This window comes from Geotrypetes seraphini, chromosome 2, assembly GCF_902459505.1.
Source record: "Geotrypetes seraphini chromosome 2, aGeoSer1.1, whole genome shotgun sequence".
NCBI lineage: Eukaryota > Metazoa > Chordata > Amphibia > Gymnophiona > Dermophiidae > Geotrypetes > Geotrypetes seraphini.
Window position 1 is genome coordinate 470852650 of NC_047085.1, and position 21046 is coordinate 470873695.

General features: G+C 39.9%; 1 protein-coding gene across 10 annotated transcripts in view; it reads right to left on the minus strand.

Annotated features, from left to right (window-relative positions):
- Positions 1-21046, minus strand: part of ACTR3B (actin related protein 3B) — a 107287-nt gene that overhangs the window by 38208 nt on the left and 48033 nt on the right. For all 10 annotated transcript variants that reach the window (XR_004538183.1, XM_033931646.1, XM_033931643.1 and 7 more), the window contains exons 6-8: positions 11991-12098; positions 9595-9738; positions 8735-8908 (exon numbers count right to left, since the gene is read on the minus strand). Coding sequence is in view for 9 of the 10 variants with exons in the window: in XM_033931646.1 (XP_033787537.1) it covers positions 8735-8908; positions 9595-9738; positions 11991-12098 (426 nt within the window). In the remaining variant the exon portion in view is untranslated. The remainder of the gene's footprint in view (positions 1-8734; positions 8909-9594; positions 9739-11990; positions 12099-21046) is intronic.

Consider the following 21046-nt stretch of genomic DNA (forward strand, 5'->3'; position numbering starts at 1 on the left):
GACTTCCAATGCAGGCAGGGATCGTTAGAGGAGCCGCCGCATCACCTTTAAACTTAAAAATAACTCTGGCAAGGGAGCCGGCCATACCGCGGGAAGAGAAGGGGGGATGGAGAAATGCTGCTACTGCACAGGGAAATGGAGGGGGAGGGAATGCTACGGCTGCTGCACAGGGAAGTGGGGAGGGAAACAGAAAGAAAGAAAGAAAGACACAGGGGCAGGGAGAGAGACAGGAAGACAGGTAGACAAAGGGGGGGAGGGGGGAGGGAGAGAGACAGAAAGAAATACAACGGGAGGGAGAGAGACAGAAAGAAAGACAGATAGACATATATCCTAGCACCCGTTAATGTAATGGGCTTAAAGACTAGTTCTTACATAATTGTTTTAGGCTTGTGCACCTAATCACAATAATTATTTATTTATTTATTTACATTTTAAACAATAACACTAGAAGGAATAGAAGAACAAACAGAATCCAAACAAATATTATAAACTCTCCATTAGAATAGACACTATCAGGTTGATTAGACAGTGAAGGAAAAATACCTCGGATATCAAAATCTTTTTTTCCTTCACAGACTGGATAGAGCGTTCAGGTCTTTATCTGCTGTCATTTATTATATTACTACTGTATGTTACTTTTCTAATCATCTTGGCAGCACCATTTCTAATGGAAAGATAATAATATTTGTTTGGATTCATTTAAAAAGATATACGAGGGTGGTCTGAAAAGTTTGGTAAAAAAAGCGAGATAAACAACTTAGTTTCCATCAAGGGCTATATACTTAATTCAGCAAGTTCCCAGTTTTCTCATATCATAGAAAAATACCTTATGAAAAAACTCGCTGTAAAGGTAAGGAAAAAGAGGTTTGCTTTCATAAACTGCAAAAGATCACAGAAAGAGGAAGACAGGCTACAATAGCTGGAAAAATTTAAGAGAAACTTATCGGGTTGTCAGGAAAGCAAAGATACAAATGGAAGAAAAAATATCTGGCATGTTAAACGGGCAACAAGACATTTTTTTATGCATATTGGTGATCGGAAGAAGAGAAAAAGTGGCATCATCAGACTTAAAGGTGAAGGGAAGAAATATGTAGAAGTTGATAAAGGTTGAATTGCTAAACAAATATTTCTGTTCTGTGTTCACAGCTGAAGTGACGGGAGCAAAACCGCAGAAGACAAACGCATATAGTGGCAGAGGTGTGGTGGTAGACCCTGATCAATTTTCAGAGGATTGTGTTCATAAGGAGCTAGTTAAACTGAAGGTAGACAAAGCATCGGAGCCAGATGGTATACACCAGAGGGTACTGAAGGAACTTGAGGACATTCTGGCAGCTCCTCTGGCTGTCTTTTTCAATGCTTCAAGTTTATTTCAAGTTTCAAGTTTATTAAAAAAAATTTTATACCGCTTATTCAAATTTCTAAACGGTGTACAGCAATAATAAAAGAGAAATCATTAAAAGAAACAAAACCAATTAATGTTAAAATATTTACAATACAGTATCAAGTTAGTAGACTTTGACATAAAAACATTTACTAACCTACTAAAGTAGGACTGAACTACAATAATTTAAGATAAAGCACACTTAGGGATAAAACAACAGGTAGGGAAAGGGACTATAGTTAGTTTTGTCCTAAAAAGAACAGTTTTATCCAAAAGCATCCTCGAATAAAAATGTTTTGAGTTTGTTTTAAACTGCTTTATTGAGGTTTCCACACGTAAGTGATTGGGCAATGAGTTCCATAGGGTGGGTGCAGTGACAGCGAAACTATTGGATCTCAATGTATTAATTAATTTCAAAGAATTGGGAATGGTACCAGAGGACTAAAGAAGGGCAGATGTTCTCTTGCTCCTCAAAAGTAAGGAAGAAGTAGGGATCTACAAGCCGGTAAGTAAATTAATGGAAACACTTTTAAAACAAAGAATAGTGAAGTTTCTGGAATCCAGTGGATTACAAGACCCAAGACAACATGGATTCACTAGAGGAAGGTCTTGTCAGACAAATCTGATCAATTTCTTTGACTGGATGACCAAAGAACTGGATAGAGGGAGTATGCTAGATGTGGTATATTTAGATTTTGGCAAAGCCTGCGACAGTGTTCCACACAGGCATCTAATAAATAAACTGGGTACCCTCGGGATGGGCTCCAAAGTGACAGAATAGGTCAGGAACTAGTTGAGTGGAAGACAACAGAGGGTAGTGGTCGATGGAGTTCTCTCTGAGGAAAGGGATGTTACCAGTGGTGTGCCACAAGGTTCGGTTCTTAGGCCTGTTCTTTTTAACAATTTTGTAAGCAATATTGCTGAAGAGCTGTCAGGTAAGATTTGCCTCTTTGCGGATGATACCAAAATCTGCAATAGAGCAGACACCCCTGATGGTGTGAATAATATGAGGAAGGACCTAGCGAAGCTTGAAGAATGGTCTGAAATTTGGCAGCTAAGATTTAATCCTAAGAAATGTAAAGTGATGCATTTGGACTTTAAAAACTAGAGGGAATGGTACAGTTTAGGGGGTAAGAACTTTTGTGCATAAAAGATGAGCAGGATTTGGGAGTGATAGTATGTGATTATCTTAAGGTGGCCAAACGGGTTAAAAAGATGACAGCAAAAGCTAGAAGGATGCTAGGGTGCACAGGGAGAGGTATGGCCAGTAGGAAAAAGAAGGTTTGATGTCCCTGTATAAGACTCTGGTGAGACCTCATTTACAATAGAATATTGTGTACAATTCTGTAGACCGCACCTTTAAAAAGTTATAAACAGGATGGAGTTGGTTTAGAGGAGGGCTACTAAAATGGTCAGTGATCTTCATCATAAGGCATATGGGAACAGATTTAAAGATCTCAATATGCATACTTTGGAGGAAAGGTAGAAGAGAGGGAGATATGAAAGAGACATTTAAATATCCACATGGCATAAACACACATGAGGCTAGTCTCTTTCATTTGAAAGGATGCTCCAGAACGAGAGGGAATAGGATGAAGTTAAAAGATGATAGGTTTAAGAGTAATCTAAGAAAATACTTTTTTACAGAAAGGATGGTAGATGCGTGGAATAGACTCCCGGTAGAGACAAAGACTGTCTGAATTCATGAAAGCGTGGGACAGGCATGTGGGATCTCTTAGAGAGAGAGAGAGAGAGAGAGATAATGGATGCTGTGGATGGACAGACTGAATGGGCCATTTGGCCTTTATCTGCCATCATATTTCTTTGTTTCTAAGCATGACTTGTAGTTAGCACACAAAGACAAATGGAAAAGCCAGAGGGTGAACTACTAGAGGAAGCCAACTTTTCATGCCTGACCAATCAAAGTATTTACCATGGGACAGCTGGGATAGCAGGGTGATGAAGACAGTTACCAGATGTATGTGATCTGTAACTAGAACATGTATATAAAATGCTCTGATCTGAGATGCTCTAAAAATCTGTGCATGTATACCTAGGGCTCTGCGACCTGGAGCTGTACATGGCTGCTCAGTGTCTATAGAATGATCACAGAATATGAGAATGTGTAAAGATAATCTGTTTCAGATGGAGGCTCCAGGGGACACAGGCCACTTATTTAAGGGTAGTTGCTGGTTGTAGAGAAGAGGCAGAGGCGAGCTTTTCTCTTTTAAATAAGATAAGCCTTTCCCAACATAATTGTTCGTCTTTCTCCTTATTTTTCCAGTAATGAGAGACAACAAAATCTTTAGATTCCATTTGATGCTTTTCATTGCTATTCCTTGCTCTTTTAGAAATTCAGGAGCTTTCCATGCCTTGCTAGCCTGCTACTTAGCTTTTTTTTTTTTTTTTTGTAAATATGAATGTACTTAAATATCTTCTCTTTAATTATAAGTAGCAGAGTTACCTATATTCCCTAAGTGTATTGCATTGCCTTACTGTTTACAATGAATCTCTTTTGTCTTCTCTCTCACTCTCTAATTTATCCTTTTCCCTAGGTACCTTTCAAGATCTGCTGTGTTGTTTACCGTTAGGCTAATATTCAAACAATCAAGCATTGAGGCTTCAATGTAGTGAGTAACTAGTTAGAAATGGTACTTTAAAACTTCAATGCACACAGATAAAAATTAAAATTTACTCCTCATGATGCATTAAAGTAAACTAATGGCATCCAATTTTAACAGCACTTAAAATTTCACTGGCAATAAAAACAGCAGTAATATGCAGCAATTTGTTGCATCAGGAGTAAAATGTCTCCCTTCCTTTCAGTGTCTGAGCAGGGATTGGCTTTCACATTGATAGGAAGAGAAATGTTAAAGGCCACCTGACTGAACTCACTGGTCCCTGTCCTTTTTTCCCACCTGGGGCTATCTAGTTCAGGACATCCTTTGTCCGGGCACCTGACACCCAGCATAAGGAGACCCTGGACCAGAGAGCTTCTGATCCATCCAGACACCCACACTACATACACATCCAGCAGCATCCCTCTCTTACCACCACCATTTTGAAAAATGATGGCATTTAATCCTTAGTGGTAAATCAGGAGGCACTGCTTGCCGTATAAGAGAGAGGTACAACACAGGACACCTCTCTAGACCAGGTAAGTATAGTTGTTATAGGGAGGAGGTCAGGCTACATCAGAAGCTCTGGTCCATATCTTCTCTATGCTGGGTGCTCAGCTCAGGCTTCTCTGGACCATCCTCCTGGTGGATATGGCAACCAGGCCCATTTGGGCCACAAGTCTTCTGGGATGAAGTGTTACACTTTGCTTCACATAACCCTTTTGCTCCTGCCAGGGCTTACGTAATTTGTGGGGGAATGGCCTGGAACACAGCTCCACCATTTATTTTCAGACTCCAGTGCAGCAACGGTATTCTGCTCTGTTCCCTTCCTTCCAAGCAGCCTGCAAGCAAGAGAAAGAGAGGTGGTGAGCCTGGAGTTGAGCAGAGAATAGTCACTACTCTCTAATCCAGCCCCTCGTCTTCTGTTGCTGCTGGCCCATCCAAACCTCTCCCAGTTCCACAGCTTCACTTCTTTTTTATCTATAAATTAAGCCCTGGCTCCTGTGTTATATCTTTGCAGCAACCCTGAACTGGTGCTATATATTTTCTGGTTTGTAGAAGACTAGTGTATGATCTGCTGAAAATCCACAAGATGTTCTGGGGGAATATACTGCTCGAAATCAGCCAACTTCTTTACAAGATGTTTAAAATAAAATGACATGTAGAAGTTGTAAATAAGCATTGTATTAGCCAACATAGAGTTTTGGTAGAGACGGTGACCAAATTTGTCCATAGTACAACCTTCACATCCCAGTGGTGCAGGATTTTTTAAGAGTCGATTCCACAAGCAACGATTGTAGTTGCAGCTTGTCAAATCCAGGGCAAGAAATTATTCTATAGAGTAAATTAATTTTTCTTGGGGCTGCAGTAACAGAAAGAGGAGTCTCCCAGTTTCAAAAGAGGGTCTGTTTAAGAAGATTATGCAGCGGTAACTTGAGAAGTTCCTTAGGAGGTTTGTCATAATCTAAGGAATCAAGCAGCTTTGCCCTGGGTTCAGTGTCAGCCTTAATTTGACAGGGAGGGCCTTGCCCAACTGTATAATGTATTTAGTAAAATAAAGTCCTTCTGGAGGAAATCTTCTTCTTGCAGGAGGAGATGGATCTGAAGGTATGTCATATGACTCAGGGATAGACAAAGTGGGTTCACACTCAGAGTCACTATGGTGACATGAGCGATCAGAATCAACTGCAGGAACCCCAGGTGATTCTCTGCAAGAAGAAGAATGTAGAGGAAAACAATGAGAATGATGAGACAATGTTCCTCGACATCTTCGGTACAAATTTGATGAAGAGGAGCGACAGGAAGTTCTCTTACCCTGGAAACATAGGTTTGATGCGATGTAGAACGACGGTGCCTCAATGCAGAGTGTCTAGTTGATGAAGAGCATCGATGCGTCAAAGAAGGACATCGACGTTTCGATGAAGAGCATCGCTGTGATGTTGAGGATCAATGCCTTGATAGAAAGTGTTGTTGTCTACTGGCAGATCAATGAGAGTTAGCCTGATGTCTTGATGGAGATCTAGAATTGGTACCCCTTGGCCTCGAGGTACTATGCATAGGCCAGACAGGTACCGAGGGAGTCGATGTCAGCACCAGTATTGCATGTAATTTAAACATGTCACTGAGCTCCTTCCTGAAAAACTCATTGAGTTGCTCTTTCAAGAGCTGCACTGGTACCCTTGGCTTAACAGCCGGTATCATCGGTGCAGTAGGGTGTCGAAGGGTGGGTGACCTCGAGGAGGAGACACAACCTGCAGAGATGGAGAGCAATGGCTCTATCGTTTAGCCTGCATCGAGGGACTCGATGCTGTAGAGGCTTGCGAAGCTTCCTGGGAAGAGGATGGCTTCCCCGATGCTGGAATCTCATCCGATATCGATGCTGGTACTGCCAGTACTGCAGACTCAGAGTGTTTTCCGGTGTCCATGGTTGAACTGAAGAGCTTCTCTTGCCAAATGCGATGAGCTTTTAGTGAGCGCTTTTGTAAGGTGGAATAGCGTGTGCAGGTGTCAACACGATGCTCAAGTCCCAAACACTGCAAACACCAGCTATGCAGATCAGTGATTGAAATAGTTTGCTGGCACCGACAGCACTTTTTAAAGTCTGTCAACTGTTTCAACATGGATGGAAAAATTGTGACAGCAAAATTAAACTCAATGATGAAATAGAGAAAACCCACCGAAGAATAACACAAAGGTTGAAAAGCCCCATAAGAAGGCTGAAAAGCCCAAATGAGGAAAAAGAAATTATTGTAGTATTATTAATTTTATTTTTATAAGAAAACAAAATAACTAAAGTAAGGAAAAAACAACAGCCAAAGGCCAGTAGCAAATTATACGGGTCAAAGGCAATGCCAACTGGACAAAGTCCAGAAAAAAGAACTTCTTCGCTCTGTGGAAAACAAAGAACTGAGGAACTGCGAGCCTATGTCTGGCAGGAAGGCACTCGCACATGAGTGGAGTTGGCAGTCGCAAAGTTTATTAAAACTTAAGATGACAGTTCACTTTTAACACTGTCCTTACCAGACTCTGTGGATAATGTCACCCACATGTGAGCATATGCTGCCTGCTTGACCTAGGATAATTGAAAGTTACCACAGAATGCCTGAGCCCAATCCATGGCATGCCATTTTACATATGTTTTTATGCTTAGTTCAGTAAAAGGGTCCCTAAGAGGGCAAGATTCAAAACCATTTTTCACTTTTTTTACTTTTTATGTTGTCAGTACCATTCAACAATACATTACAATGTTCCTCTGCGAATTTGCGGTTCGCGGACTCACTTACTCACGGTCTGCTCCGACCGCCTCTTCCTGTAGTAAAGTCAGGCTATACCAATCAGGAGCTGCGTGTCAAAGCAGCTCCTGATTGGGGTAGCCTGACTTTACTACAGGAAGAGGCGGTCGGAGCAGACTGTGAGTATTTTTCTTCACCCGCCGGCGTTCCAGCTGTCCTCTCCTGCCTCTCCAGCTGCCCTCTCCTGCCTCCCCTGCCTTTTGAAAGGTGAAAAACCGCTTTCGCAGTTTTTAGAAATTCACGGGGGTTCCTAAACGGAACCCCTGTGAAAATCGGGGGAATACTGTACAGTATTCCCTCGATATTCGCAGGGGTTCCGTTCCAGGAAGCCCCGCGAATCTTGAAAAACCGTATTGGGGGGAGACTGGAGAGGGCAATGTGCATCAATGACACGGAGGTTCTATGTGCATCAATGACACGGAAAGGAGATACCACTTGGAACAGCTCAGTTCACTAATTGCTATATACAAATGGATCAATGTTTGTATACTGCTGTGGCTGGAACAAACTCTCATAGAAATGCACTGAACCATTTTAGTTTTCTCATCTTGCCAAAAATTTGGTCCTGCTCTGTTGAATTTAGGGAGAGTTATTTTGTCAAATGAACAAAACTGGGATAGCAGAGATAATTACAAAACCAAATAAATTCTACCACAACCTTTTTGAAGTAGAGTGGATACAGAAAAATCGGATTGCAACTAAAAGAATAATCCAGAGTATTGCATTGTTTCAGTGTTCTCCACCCAGTCAGTAACTATACAAGGTTACACTGCCATCTTTCTTTATACAAAAAAAACGAAAGGTAGAGGGGTACTACCACAAATGGACAAAAATTACTCCATCTGCTGATGTGAAACAACTTCCAATAACCATTCAGCTTCAAGAATAAAAATAAAGCAATGTTTGGCATTATAGCTCACATCAATCCTAAAAATTATATATCCCCAAAACTGTTTAACTGATCTCAGATTCATCATGATGTTAGAGCTATTTTGTCTCCAAACAGATGGATAGACATTGGTACTTATTCTATGCTTTCTTAAATCTAGATATACATATCATCTCCACTAGCCCCACTGGGAAGCTGTTCGTCACATCCACCATCTTTTCTATATATAAATATTTCCTTTGGTTACCTTGAGTCTACTCCCTCACCCTATGCCTCCTTTCTATTGATGATTAAGATACAATATGGCTTCTAAAACTCTACATTACAGCATGTGCTCTACAATAATGATAAAAACATTTCTAGCTCTCGGTGAAAGTGAAAGTAAATGTTATTTTTTCACTAGATAATGAAGATGTACATCTGGGCCATGCCCAACTAATAATACACAAGCTTAGAAAAGACAACTAAACAATTATTAGAATATGATCACAACAGAAATAAATCTTGAACAGAATCTTTAATAATAATTGTAAGTAATTAATAAACAGGGTACCTCAGGGTGAAAGAAAATTTCAGGTCCAAGGAACCGTTCATAGCCAACATCTATTACAAATGGTTTTTTGCTAATTGCATGGATGCCTGTATACTGTTTAATCCATTTGCGTGAATCTGCTTCATATTTAGAGAATTCCTTTACTATATCAGGACAGATGTAGCAGTATTTCTCCTGCAAATAAAAAGAGTGCATTGTACACTTAGATCACTTAGATATTTGAGATTGTCCAATAATTCACTACCACTTCTGATGCTGGCTATGAAGGAGACATGTGAGACGGAACCTAGATGTGATGTTCTTTCTTGTATAAATGTGTGTAGTAAATGTTTGTTTTTATCTATCATTTTAATATGGAGTTCCTTCCTTTAAATTATATTTTATGTAAATCGCTTTGATCCATTTGTTGGGAAAGGTGGTCAATCAAAAGTAAATAAACTATAAATCAATAGACCATATTAAATTGTTCTCCCATATTATCTCTCTCTCTCTCCAATGCAATAATCCTAGAACCAGCAGCACACCTCAAAATTAGATTTGTCCATTTGGCAAACTTTAGCAAACATTGTTTTACAAGAATCATCATTTTTAAGTGCAAGTTCGCTATTATGCATATATTCTGAAAGAGAACAAGAATGATAGAGCCCCAGTGACTATCAGAATTTGTCAGTACATCTAGAGGCAGTGGCGTAAGAAGAACAGGGAGGCACACTGCCTCAGGCACCATCTTGGTGAGGGCATCAGCACCCCCCCCCTCCCATGTCATGCTCTCCCTTCCCCAGTTCCCCATACTTCTTTAAAATCTTCGCTAGCGCAATGAGCCAACTCAACACTTTGAAGTATTTCACAACAGTTTTTACCTTCACAGCTTTTGCAGTCTCCAAAGATTGCTCAGGAGGAATTCCCACTTCCCTCTCCCTCAAGAGCTGTTGAATGAAATAGGTAATATCTCTCCCTGCAATAGGGATATGTTTGATGCAGCTTCCAATTACATAACCTTCTGCCTGAAAACAAGAAAAACAAATGTTTACAAAAGTACAATGCCAGTCTAGTCAAAACCTTAGAAATGACTATGAGCTCCTCATTCATTGATCCAGTGAAGATGGATAAGGGAAGAACATTAGCACAAACAGTAATGTGTACAGCACAAGGAATTTTTTTTCTGGAAATGACATGGGAGATACTGTTGATGTTTCCTATGTCCTTTCAAATGAATGCACATCCCTTTGTGCGCCTAACTATATGATTAATGCAGTCCACGAGGTTATTGTGTGTGAAATGACAAGCCACAGAATTTCTAAAAGTTTACATTCAATGGTACAAATACTTAAAGAAGAAACCATTTTTGCTAGAGTTCATTTTACAATTGGTGAACCAGTCCTGCTGGGCTAAAACAAGATTAAAAAAACTGTTTTGAATTTGATTGGTTCAGTCCTTTTACAGTAGTACCAGGAGCTTGCACCATCAGTCCAAATCATGAAGGACTTTTTCACATCAGTCTTTGTGTGGTTTTGGAAAAAAGGTGAGAAATCTCTCATTATTAAGATGGAAATGAATTTAAGGGATGCTCATAGAACAACCTTTTTTTATTTAAAAATAAATAAATAAAACAGAGTATAGAGTTCGTAAGTTACCAATATTTGAAGCTCAGTCACCCTTGTAGCCAAGTTTATTGTCAAGAGGAAAAGGACTTTCCAAGTCGATGGCATGGTAGAGGGGAAGGTGGGGCGATGGACCGCCCTGGGTGCCATTGCCTCTCCTCCCCGCCAGAGCAAGCATCATATTCCTTCTGCTGCTTGCATCGGTTTTGACTCCCTTCTGTTGTCATTTCCTGGTCCTAATCATGAAAACAGCACAGTGGAATGCTGGTAGGCCAAGAATACACTATGATGTACTCATCTGAAGGATGTTTGAAGGCCTCATTGAGACAGTGATACAAGTATTGTAAAACTGTAGCTTCTGGACATCAATTAGTAAATCATTTCCACTTGAAATGAAAAAATATGTTTGATAACTTCCTGGCAGCTGTCTATTCTCCTATAATTTGATTCTTCCAAAGTTCTATCTACTGAAGAATATGAACTCTATTTTGTTTCCCTGCCCTTTTTATGTTACTCTTCCCCTATTTAATCTCCGATACTATAGCTTCGCCTTCCCTTTTTTCCCCATTTGTGTATGTTTTTGTGGCTTTTCTTTTGCACATTTGTACTAGTCCTATATTACTGTGAAACATCTTGTTCTTAATTGCCTGAACCTCCATATACTTTTTATTTGATCTTGCAAATTACATAGATTTTTTTTCATATAGATTTGTAGTATACAAAATAAGTTGTACTTGGATGATTGGCCTATGAGGCTCATAATCAAAATTTTGAAACATCCCAAAACCTGCCTAATTCGGCACTTGGTCGTTCTAATAGCTGGGACGTTCAAGTGCTGATAATCAAAAACAACTTTCTGGATGTTCACAAAGATCTGAATGAAACACTACAATCCTGTCTCTAGAACAGCAGTACCTTGTATAGGAAAGCGTAGAAGAGCAACACACAGGTGTCTTACAGAGCCTGGTGAGTGGCCTAGTGAGCCATAGAGTGGAGGACCCAATTTAACCACTACATTTATGGTGGAAAGCGTGAGCCCACCAAAACCCACCACCCACCAAATCCTACTATAGTACCTTACAGATGTCACCTGCAGAAACAAGGGCTATTGGGGTGGTTGATAGGTGAGTATACTAGATTTTGGATGGTTTTGTACTTCTGGCGCCCTTTATGTGACATTCACAGCAGTGCCCTGTAAGGTGCCCCACTGCTCTACTGGCATGTCTATATGGCCAGTCCATTACAATGATGGCACCTCCCATGTCCAAATGATCTGGATTTGGATGTTTTGAACTTGGATGGTTTTGTGGTCAAAAATGGTGAATAAAGTTGTAAGTCTTAAGGGTTGGACATCCTGGTGGCCAAGACTTCTATGTAGGTGATTTAAAAAAAAAAAAAAGTTGGGACATCTTGCAGTATAGCCAGTTTCAAAAATGGCTGTTTCTCTGCCTTCAATTTTAGAGGTCTTGCAAGAATGTCCAAAGTCAGACTTAGACATCCTATCGAAAATGGCCTCCTCATTAACGCATTCAATAACAGCATCAAGTATTCATGTAAGAAAATACCATAAATCTAATAGAATTGGGTAATTGTGGATAGAATTTCAAAATGTTGTACTTAAAAAGAAACATTTAGATGTTAACTTGCAGACTTACAACTGGAATAACATGAGTTACACCATCACCACTGTCTATGACTATTCCTGTCAATGTTCTTTCTCCAACTTGGCGTGAAGTCCAAGAAGCTGCTAAGGCCAACACAGCCTAGGTATAAAACAGACACTTTATTTATCAGCACATAGATGAAACCAAAGTTTACAGCACTTTCATAATACCATTTCAAATCAAAAATCTACATTTCATAAGTTAACATGAGTTGCAGAACACACAATAAGGCCCTTATTTTAGAAGCTCTACTCAATGTCTGAAAACCAGCATTTAGACTTATGGACTTCCAACTCCAATTCCAAAAAGAAACAGATGTCTTCATCCAAAAAGATGGTCATTGGTAACACTGGAATTTGAACCAGGGTCCTGTGGTTCTTAGACCATTAGAGATCCATGTGGAGGAACAGCCAATGCGGCTATTTTATAACATGAAAGGAGTTCCCTAATTGAATCACTGATACTATATGAAAGATGAGAAGGGGATTTTATGGTACAGTGGTTTGAGCTACAGTCTCAGCACCCTGAGGTTATGGGTTCAAATCCCACGCTGCTCCTTGTGACCCTGGGCAAGTCACCTAATCCCCCATTGCCCCAGGTACATTAGGTAGAGTGTAAGCCCACCCGGATAGATAGGGAAAAATGCTTGAGTACCTTAATATAAAACCATTTAGGCTATAAGTGGTATATAAATACTACATATAAATTGTTTACTTTTGTTTGGAAACATCTCTGTTTGAAAAAGATGAATTAAATATGTGTGTTAAATATAATTAAAGTAAAACTGGGTTGTGACAATGGTGGAGTGTAAGATTCTTGGAGTAAAAAGTTTACATAACTGCTGAGGTCCTTTAAAAGTAAAGAAATTGTATTATACAGAGAGGGCTGTTGATACAGACTATTTTACAGTATAACATGGACATTCTTGTGCTGCTACAATGATGTGTATATCCCTTGTTTTACCCCACTAATATTTTGGACTGTTCAGTTTGTAAAGCTGATGTTCATGCTGGATGTAACTAGCACATGGATGTCTATTCCTCAAGCGTTTTAGAACAGAATCTACCATATGCAACCTCTTAGAAAAGGATATCCATGTGTGAAATACTGACTTGAGCATCCTTATTCTGAGTTGGATGTACTTTCTAAAATGCTGTTCTAAAGCTAGGAAAGAATTTATAGGACCAATCCAATAGGTCAGGTGGCATTGCTGTGCACTGCCATGCAGAAGGTGGTCCCTACTTCAATTCCAGTCAGGTCATCCACTCCATAAGTCAGCTGAAGTTGGGGATGCTGCAGAGAAGTCATAGCCCTCACTTCAGGGTAGCATCTAGTGACCAGATTCACGGTCCATGACTGCAGGGTTCTGGAAAAAGCCTTGGTTAGCAATTCCCCCCAACCCAGAACTGTCACTACAATGATAAGATGAAGTATGTTGAGAAAGGGGAATTTTAGATAGGGAAATCATCACCAGGTAGCCATAAATGAAAGCTCACAGTGCCAGATATAACCTCTGCTTCTGAGTGAATTGAAGTGCCAATGGAACAGGAAGAAACAGCCACAGTACTGTTCTGTAGTACTATATTTATCTAGACATTGCCTTATGCAAACAAAATGCCATCTGCCTCATGCATCCAGAAGGGGTTGCAACAAAGCTCAATCTGCTTCATACAGTTCTCTTAGGCTTCAGCAACTGGCATCATGATTGTTGCAGTTTTCCAGGTCTTGCTGTGTCTGGGTAGGTAGAACCCAGTTGTAATGAACCCAGAAAACCGCAACAATTTTTCATTCAGCTTTTGCACTTAATATTTCTGCACAATAATTTTTTTTAAATTAATTTGAAACTTGATTTATAAGTGCCCACTTACAATATGACACTATGATGTACGAGTATTTCCCTTTTCTCCACCAGCAGACTAAGGTACAATTGTGTATGGCAAAAAAGTTATGAGACATTGCAGGTTCCATCAATTAAGTTTTTCAGTGTTTGATCTTTGACTACAAGTGCCATAGAAGTTATACAAGTTTGACTATAAGTGACAATCAGAAACAGCTCCTGAAGCAGGCATTCTTTGCTAAAACACAGCTCTGTGTCAAGCCTATTTTTACTGTATCAAAGCTCCGAGTATATAATTCAATAAACCTTTATATCACATTTTGACGTCTTGCTGCATTTGGTCCTTGGTTGAAGTCTATTGGTCCATCCCTACCTGTGGATTTTTTCCCTGGATTGCTCTGTATGGTTTTTCACCTCCTTTTTTGTTTGATTCTCATTTTATTACATAATATGTAGATTCAGTTATAATAGTCAAATATCTTGAACTCAACACCTGTGTTATATAGGGTTTACAGTATATATAGTTTATTGCGTGAATGACAGTCACAGATGTTTACTGTTACATTGAGTTCCCCAAAATGATCTTGCCTATAATGGTAATATCTTAAGACAGGTCCTCTTATGAACAGAATTCTTGACATTTGTTTTTGGTTTTCATAGAAAGTTCTTGCCAAAATATTCAAAGGCAAGGAGGTAACACTCCAAAAGAAGATCAGACTTTTCTACGCATTCATTTTCAGTGGTCAGTTGCGGATGCGAAAGCTGGACACTATAGAAACGAGACAGAAGGAAGATTGACTCATTTGAGCTTTGGTGCTGGAGAAGGATTTTAGGCATGCCATTGACCACCAGAAGAACTAACAAATCAATTCTGGAAGAGATCAAACCAGCTATGTCACTCAAAGTCCAAATGATGAAGTTACGACTGTCTTTGTCTTATTTTGGTCAACCATAAGAGAAAGATCACTGGAGAAGGACATCATGTTTGGGAAGATCAAAGGAACCAGGCAAAGAGTGCACCTGCAATTAGATGGGTGGACACGTTGAGAACAACCATGGGGATGACACTGGAGGACCCTTCCGGACTAGCACAAAAATGATTTCTTTTTAGATCCACAATTCATCATGTCACTAGGACTTGAGCATGAGTCGATGCCACCTAACAACAACAGAAACATAGAAATATGATGGCAGATAAAAGCCAAATGGCCCATCTAGTCTGCCCATACGCAGTAACCACTCTCTCCTCCCCTCTCCAAGAAATCACACGTGCCTGTCCTATTCTTTCTTGAATTCAGACACAATCTTTGTCTCCACCTCTACCAGGAGTCTATTTCTATAGCGTCTATGTTATATTATTTTATTTTTATTGGTTTTGTGTTTAAGAATATTAAGTAAATTTGTTTAATTATTATGTTTATATTGGCCCGCATTTTACAAGACTTATTTGCATTCTCTATTTCAGAAGGGGACTAAACATCTGTGGTCTAAAAGACTGACACTGGAAAATACACTTGCTACAAGCACATTTAAGATTTGATAAACAGCTTCTAATAAGCAGGACTTTCCTAGAGGGATTTGGATGGGAGGGACTGCCTCCTTAGTCCTTCAGTGGAATTTGTCACTCTCCCACCCCCAAATGTCAAACAGGTAAGGAAAACCAGTTGATGTGACAGCATCAGGATAATACTCGTTTATGTTTCTAAGGTTCAAAGATAAATGTTATGTGCTGGCACATACCCAGATACATTTCTATTTTACAGAATAATTGGGTACATGCCAGGACATAACTGGTTGTGTGCTGGCTTTGAACCCATCAGCATTATATACAATGCATTGATTTTTCTACAATGGATGTTTATGCTGCACTCACTGCAGCGCACAAACATCCATTTCTCCTGTATTTTGGAACAGGCTTCTTTGAGCAACAAGTTCATGATTTCACTGTATACTACTGTAAAGTAGAATTAATTTTTTAAAAAGGAAAAAAAACCTGAAAAGTAAAAAAAAAAAGCTATTAGAGCTAAAAATGAATCCTCAGAAAGTAGAATGATCCCAACTGAAAATAATTGTAAACAACACAAGGAATGTCAAGTCAACTGCAAGGCGCTAATAAGGAAGGCGAAGAGAGACTTTGAAAAGAAGATTGCGCTGGAAGCAAAAACACACAGTAAAAACTATTTTAGGTATATTAAAAGCAAGAAGCTGGGAAGAGAATCAGTTGCCCGCTAGACGACCAAGGGATTAAAGGGGCTCTCAGTGAAGACAAGGACATAGTGGAGATTAAAAACTCTTTGCCTCGGTCTTCACTGAGGAAGATGTAGAAGAGCTGCAGGTGCCAGAAATGGTATTCAATTCTGAAGAATCAGAGAAACAAACCTCTGTATAACTGGATGATGTAATGGGTCAATTTAACAAACTGAATAGTAGCAAATCGCCTGGACCAGATGGTATATATCCCAGAGTGCTGATAGAATTGAAAAATGAACTTGCAGAGCTAATGTTAGTACTTTGTAGTTTTTCTTTAAAATCCAGAATAGTACTGAAAGACTGGAGGGTGGCCAACATGACGCCGATTGTTAAAAAGGGTTCCAGAGGTGAACCGGGAAATTACAGACAGGTGAGTTTCATGTTGGTGATGGGCAAAATGGTAGAGACTATTATAAAGAACAAAATGATGGAACATATACATAAGCATGAATTAATGAGAGAAAGCCAACATGGATTGAGTCAAGGGAAATCTTGCCTCACCAATCTACTGCATTTCTTTTAAAGGGTGAATGAACACATGGATAAAAGGTGAGCCAGTTGATATTGTGTATTTGGATTTTCAAAAGGCATTTGACAAAGTACCTCATGAAAGACTTCTGAGGAAATTAGAAAGTCATGGGATAGTAGCTAATGTCCTATTACGGATTAAGAACTTGTTGAAAGACAGAAAACAGAGTAAGGTTTTTAAATGGTCAAAATTCTCAATGGAGAAGGGTAAATAATGGGGTTCTATCACCAAATGTATATGCAGGAGTAAGAGAGTATGGCCGCACCTCAAAAACTATATGCAATTCTGGTTGCCATATCTCAAAAATGAAATAGCAGAATTAGAAAATGTACAGAAAAGGGCAACAAAAATAATAAAAGGAATGGGACAACTTCCCTATGAGGAAAGGCTAAAGCAGCTAGGGCTCTTCAGTTTGGAGAAGAGACACCTCAGGGGTGATATGATAGAGGTCTAAAAAATGAGTGGAAAGGGTAGATGTGAATCACTTGTTCATGCTTTCCAAAAATACTACGACTAGAGGGCATGCAATGAAGCTAATTAATAGATTTAAAACAAATTGGAGAAAATATTTCTTCACACAACGTGCAATTAAACTCTGGAATTCGTTGTCAAAGAACATGGTGAAATCAGTTAGCTTAGGTTTAAAAAATGGATAATTTTCTAAAAGAGAAGTCAATAGTCCATTATCGAGATGGCTTTGGGAAAACCACTGCTTATTTGTAGGATAAACAGCATAAAATCTGTTTTACTGCTTAGGAACTAGCTAGGTACTTAGGACCTGGGTTGGCCACTGTTGGAAGAAGGATACTGGGTTTGATGGTCCTTTGGTCTGTCCCAGTGTGGCAATTCTTATGTTCTTATGAAGTGGACAAGGTGTACGAGATGGACTCTATATTCACCTGCCTGGGCCCACATTTCCTCTTGCACCCCTGGAGGAATTGTTGTTCATGCAGCAGCAAGAGCCAGCCACGTTTACAGAGGTCTTATGGAGAGAGAGAAGGGAAGAGGAGAAAGGGGCAGTTTGAATGGCAGGTGCATGACATATGTCATACAGCAGTATGACATAAGATCCCTACTCGTGCCTCTACCTCTGTCTCACTGGGCAGTGCCCATACAATCTGAGATGAACATACTCCCTTCCTAGTGGAACACTCCTACTACTCATCACATTGCTGATGTGGTGACTTAACTGGTGGAATATTAGTAGTTAGAGGGCCTGCCTTCATATTGGGGGTTGAATTCAGAGAACATAAGAATTGCCATACTGGGATGGAATCAGTCCTGAAATAACACTGTATACAAGTCCTAGTCACTGCCCTTCCCTAGATAGATAAGATAGACAAGATGTTGCAGGATCAAATCCTAGCATTGATCCTTGTGACCCTGGACAAGTGTCGATCCTTCATTGGGCCAGGTACGAAATAAATACCTACATATATGACATATATATTCGTATATACTGTATATATAAACCACTTTGAATGTGTAACCACAAAAACATTGTATACAAGACCCATTCACTGCCCTTTCCTTCCTCTCTCTATAAATTTATATATAATATTTTTATAAGCATCATAGCAACAATGATACCACTAACATTAAACATATACTAGGGAAGGAAACTTGCCAATTATAGTGCACTGTGAGTATCTCCCAGGCTCCTCTGTACTGCGGGTATGTCCTCCTGTGGCCTGGGAGAACAAAATAGTGCTCTTCCCACCTCAGAAAGAGTCTGGCTAAGAGCCTGGAATCTTGATAGCCAAAACTGGGCTATCTTCTGGGAGGCATGTTGCACGACATGTCCCCGTGCAGATGGGTCATTTGGCCTTGATCTGCCATCATGTTTCTATGATGCCATCATAATGTCCATATGCGCTGATAACAATATACTTGTATACCACAGCTACCTTTCAGTTCTGTGCGGTTAACAGAATAAAGATCCTGGACATTAACAGTGAATCACAATCTATTAGTTGAAAAATTTAGCAAATAAATATGTTAACAATTTTCTGAAAGCCAGATAGATGTTGAAGTCATAAGGCACTGTGAAAAGGAAATTCTTTATACATTGCCCTAATGGCTTAAGCGCCAATCAGGGCCTTGCCTGATTCTCTACACAGTGCACTACATGGGCTAAAGTGGCAGCCAGCGAGATTCTATAAATGGCGCTTATGTTTTATAGAATTTATCTAGCCACTGGTTTTATCTGCATCTTTTTAGCACCATTTATATAATTTACCCTTAATGCACATCATTATGAAATTAAAAGGAAATTTATCAATCCTGCATTATTATCAGTCCACAATATTGGGACAGGGAACTATGAAAACTGAAAAGGCACTGCTAACCTTTTCAGAATAGTGATCTCGCTACGACAACCCATTTGCTGTATATAATATAGGTTTATTAGTAATAGACAAAAGTCAACTTACATGGAACAACAGTACAGCAAATTGAGCCAATGGATAAAATACAGCGTAGCCGGTATCTATCATGGATCCATTCTGAAGCTTAAGTCAGACAGTATGCTACTTATATACTTTAGTTCAGTAGCCTAGAGTACTACCTAGTTACAGATTGCATACTCACTTTCTATTGAGTTGACACATCTATCATATCTATTGATTGTATAGTCTGCATACTTTTCACAGAGCCATATTGAAGCACGATATCACCTAGTGTCAAATCTGACCCCTCTATTTCCCCGACAATGCATTCTTAATACTAAGTTCAATAACTTCTGAGAGTAGGACCCCCTCCTTCCTGAACTTCATTGTCGCTCTGTCAGCAGTTCAGATAACTTTTGGTAGGACATCTTGTCCCACAGCACTGTTGCCTGAGTTTATCTTCTTGTTTGGGTTTGTCTTCTTGGAAAGTCCCAAAATATCCAATGCTGTTACAGTCAGCAGATATCTGCCAGCTACTAGAGCAAAGATGAACCTCTCACATAAGCATATTGTTTCTGCTGACAGGGAGAGATATGTTTCTTTCATTATTCAGAAACCTGCATTCAGTAGCACGTCTCTCTTAAAAATATCCTCTGGGGGTCTCATAGGGGTCTTCACCTACATTTTCATGGAAGTCTTATTCCTGATTCTCCCTCATTCCCCTCTTGAAGCCTACGGAGACTTCACTAATCTAGATCAAAGTATAGATAATAATAAACTTTATTTTTGTATACTGCCATACCAATGAGTTCTGGGTGATTTACATCAAGAAAAGATGGACAATCAGTGAATCTTATAAGGTTTATTGTTGTTCCCACGAAGTCATCCATGTCCAGGAGGAGGAAGGCTCACTACTCACAAATCAAGCTTAGTAAAATTAAGACAATAACTGTCTTATTAATTTTACTAAGTTTATTATTGTCGCTACCACAAACAAACATTAAGCATAGAAATAGTTAATCTTAAAACTTTTTAACTGCAAGTTAGATTATTCCCAGTCTTTCCAAAAGAACTGAGATTATTGCAGACCTGGTTCACTGCAAACATTATCAGGTCATGCTCACAGGTCAAGATGGAAGTCCAGGTAAATACATTAGATCCTCTTATGCTATCATATTTCATATTGCACTGTTCAATTCAGAAACCGCCATCTCTGGATGAGAAAAGGTGGTTGGGTTAAAGTCAAGAAGCCGTATGTAGCGCTGGTATTGTTACTCCTCCTTCACTGCACTTCACTTCAGCCTAGCAAGAAAATGTAGTCAAGCATTTTTCCCTTTCTGTCCTGGTGGGCTCACTCTGCCTAATGTACCTGCGACAATGGGGGATTAAGTGACTTGCTCAGGGTCACAAGGAGCAGTGGGGGATTTTCACTACTAATTTGCATTTATTATTAGAACATAAGAATAGCCATACCAATGGTTCATTTAGCCCAGTATCCTGTTTCTAACAGTGGCCAATCCGGGTCACAAGTACCTGGCAAAAACTGAAATAATAGCAACATTCCACATTACTGATTCCAGGACAAGCAGTGGCCTCCTCCAAATCCACCATGTCTGTTTCAATAGCAGACTATGAACTTTTCCTCCATGAATTTGTCCAAACTTTTTTAAAACCCAGCTACACTAACTGCCACAGTGACGTATTAAGAGGGAGGGCAGTCCGTCCCGGATGCCGGCACCCATCCTCCTCTCTGCCCCCCGTACTCCTTCCCCATCCCCACTACCGCAAGTGCCCCTTCCCACATCTCTTTAACATTCCCTGCACGAGCATCCCCAACCTACTGGTCACACCAGCATCGGCTCTTTCTCTGACTTCACTTCCTGGACCCGCACCTAGTCTAGGGGGAGAGTGTGGGCAAGTGGTTAAAGCTATAGCCTCAGCACCGTGAGGTTGTGGGTTCAAACCCATGCTGCTCCTTGTGATCCTGGGCTAGTCATGTAATCCCCCCATTGCCCCATACATTAGAAAGATTGTGAGATCACCG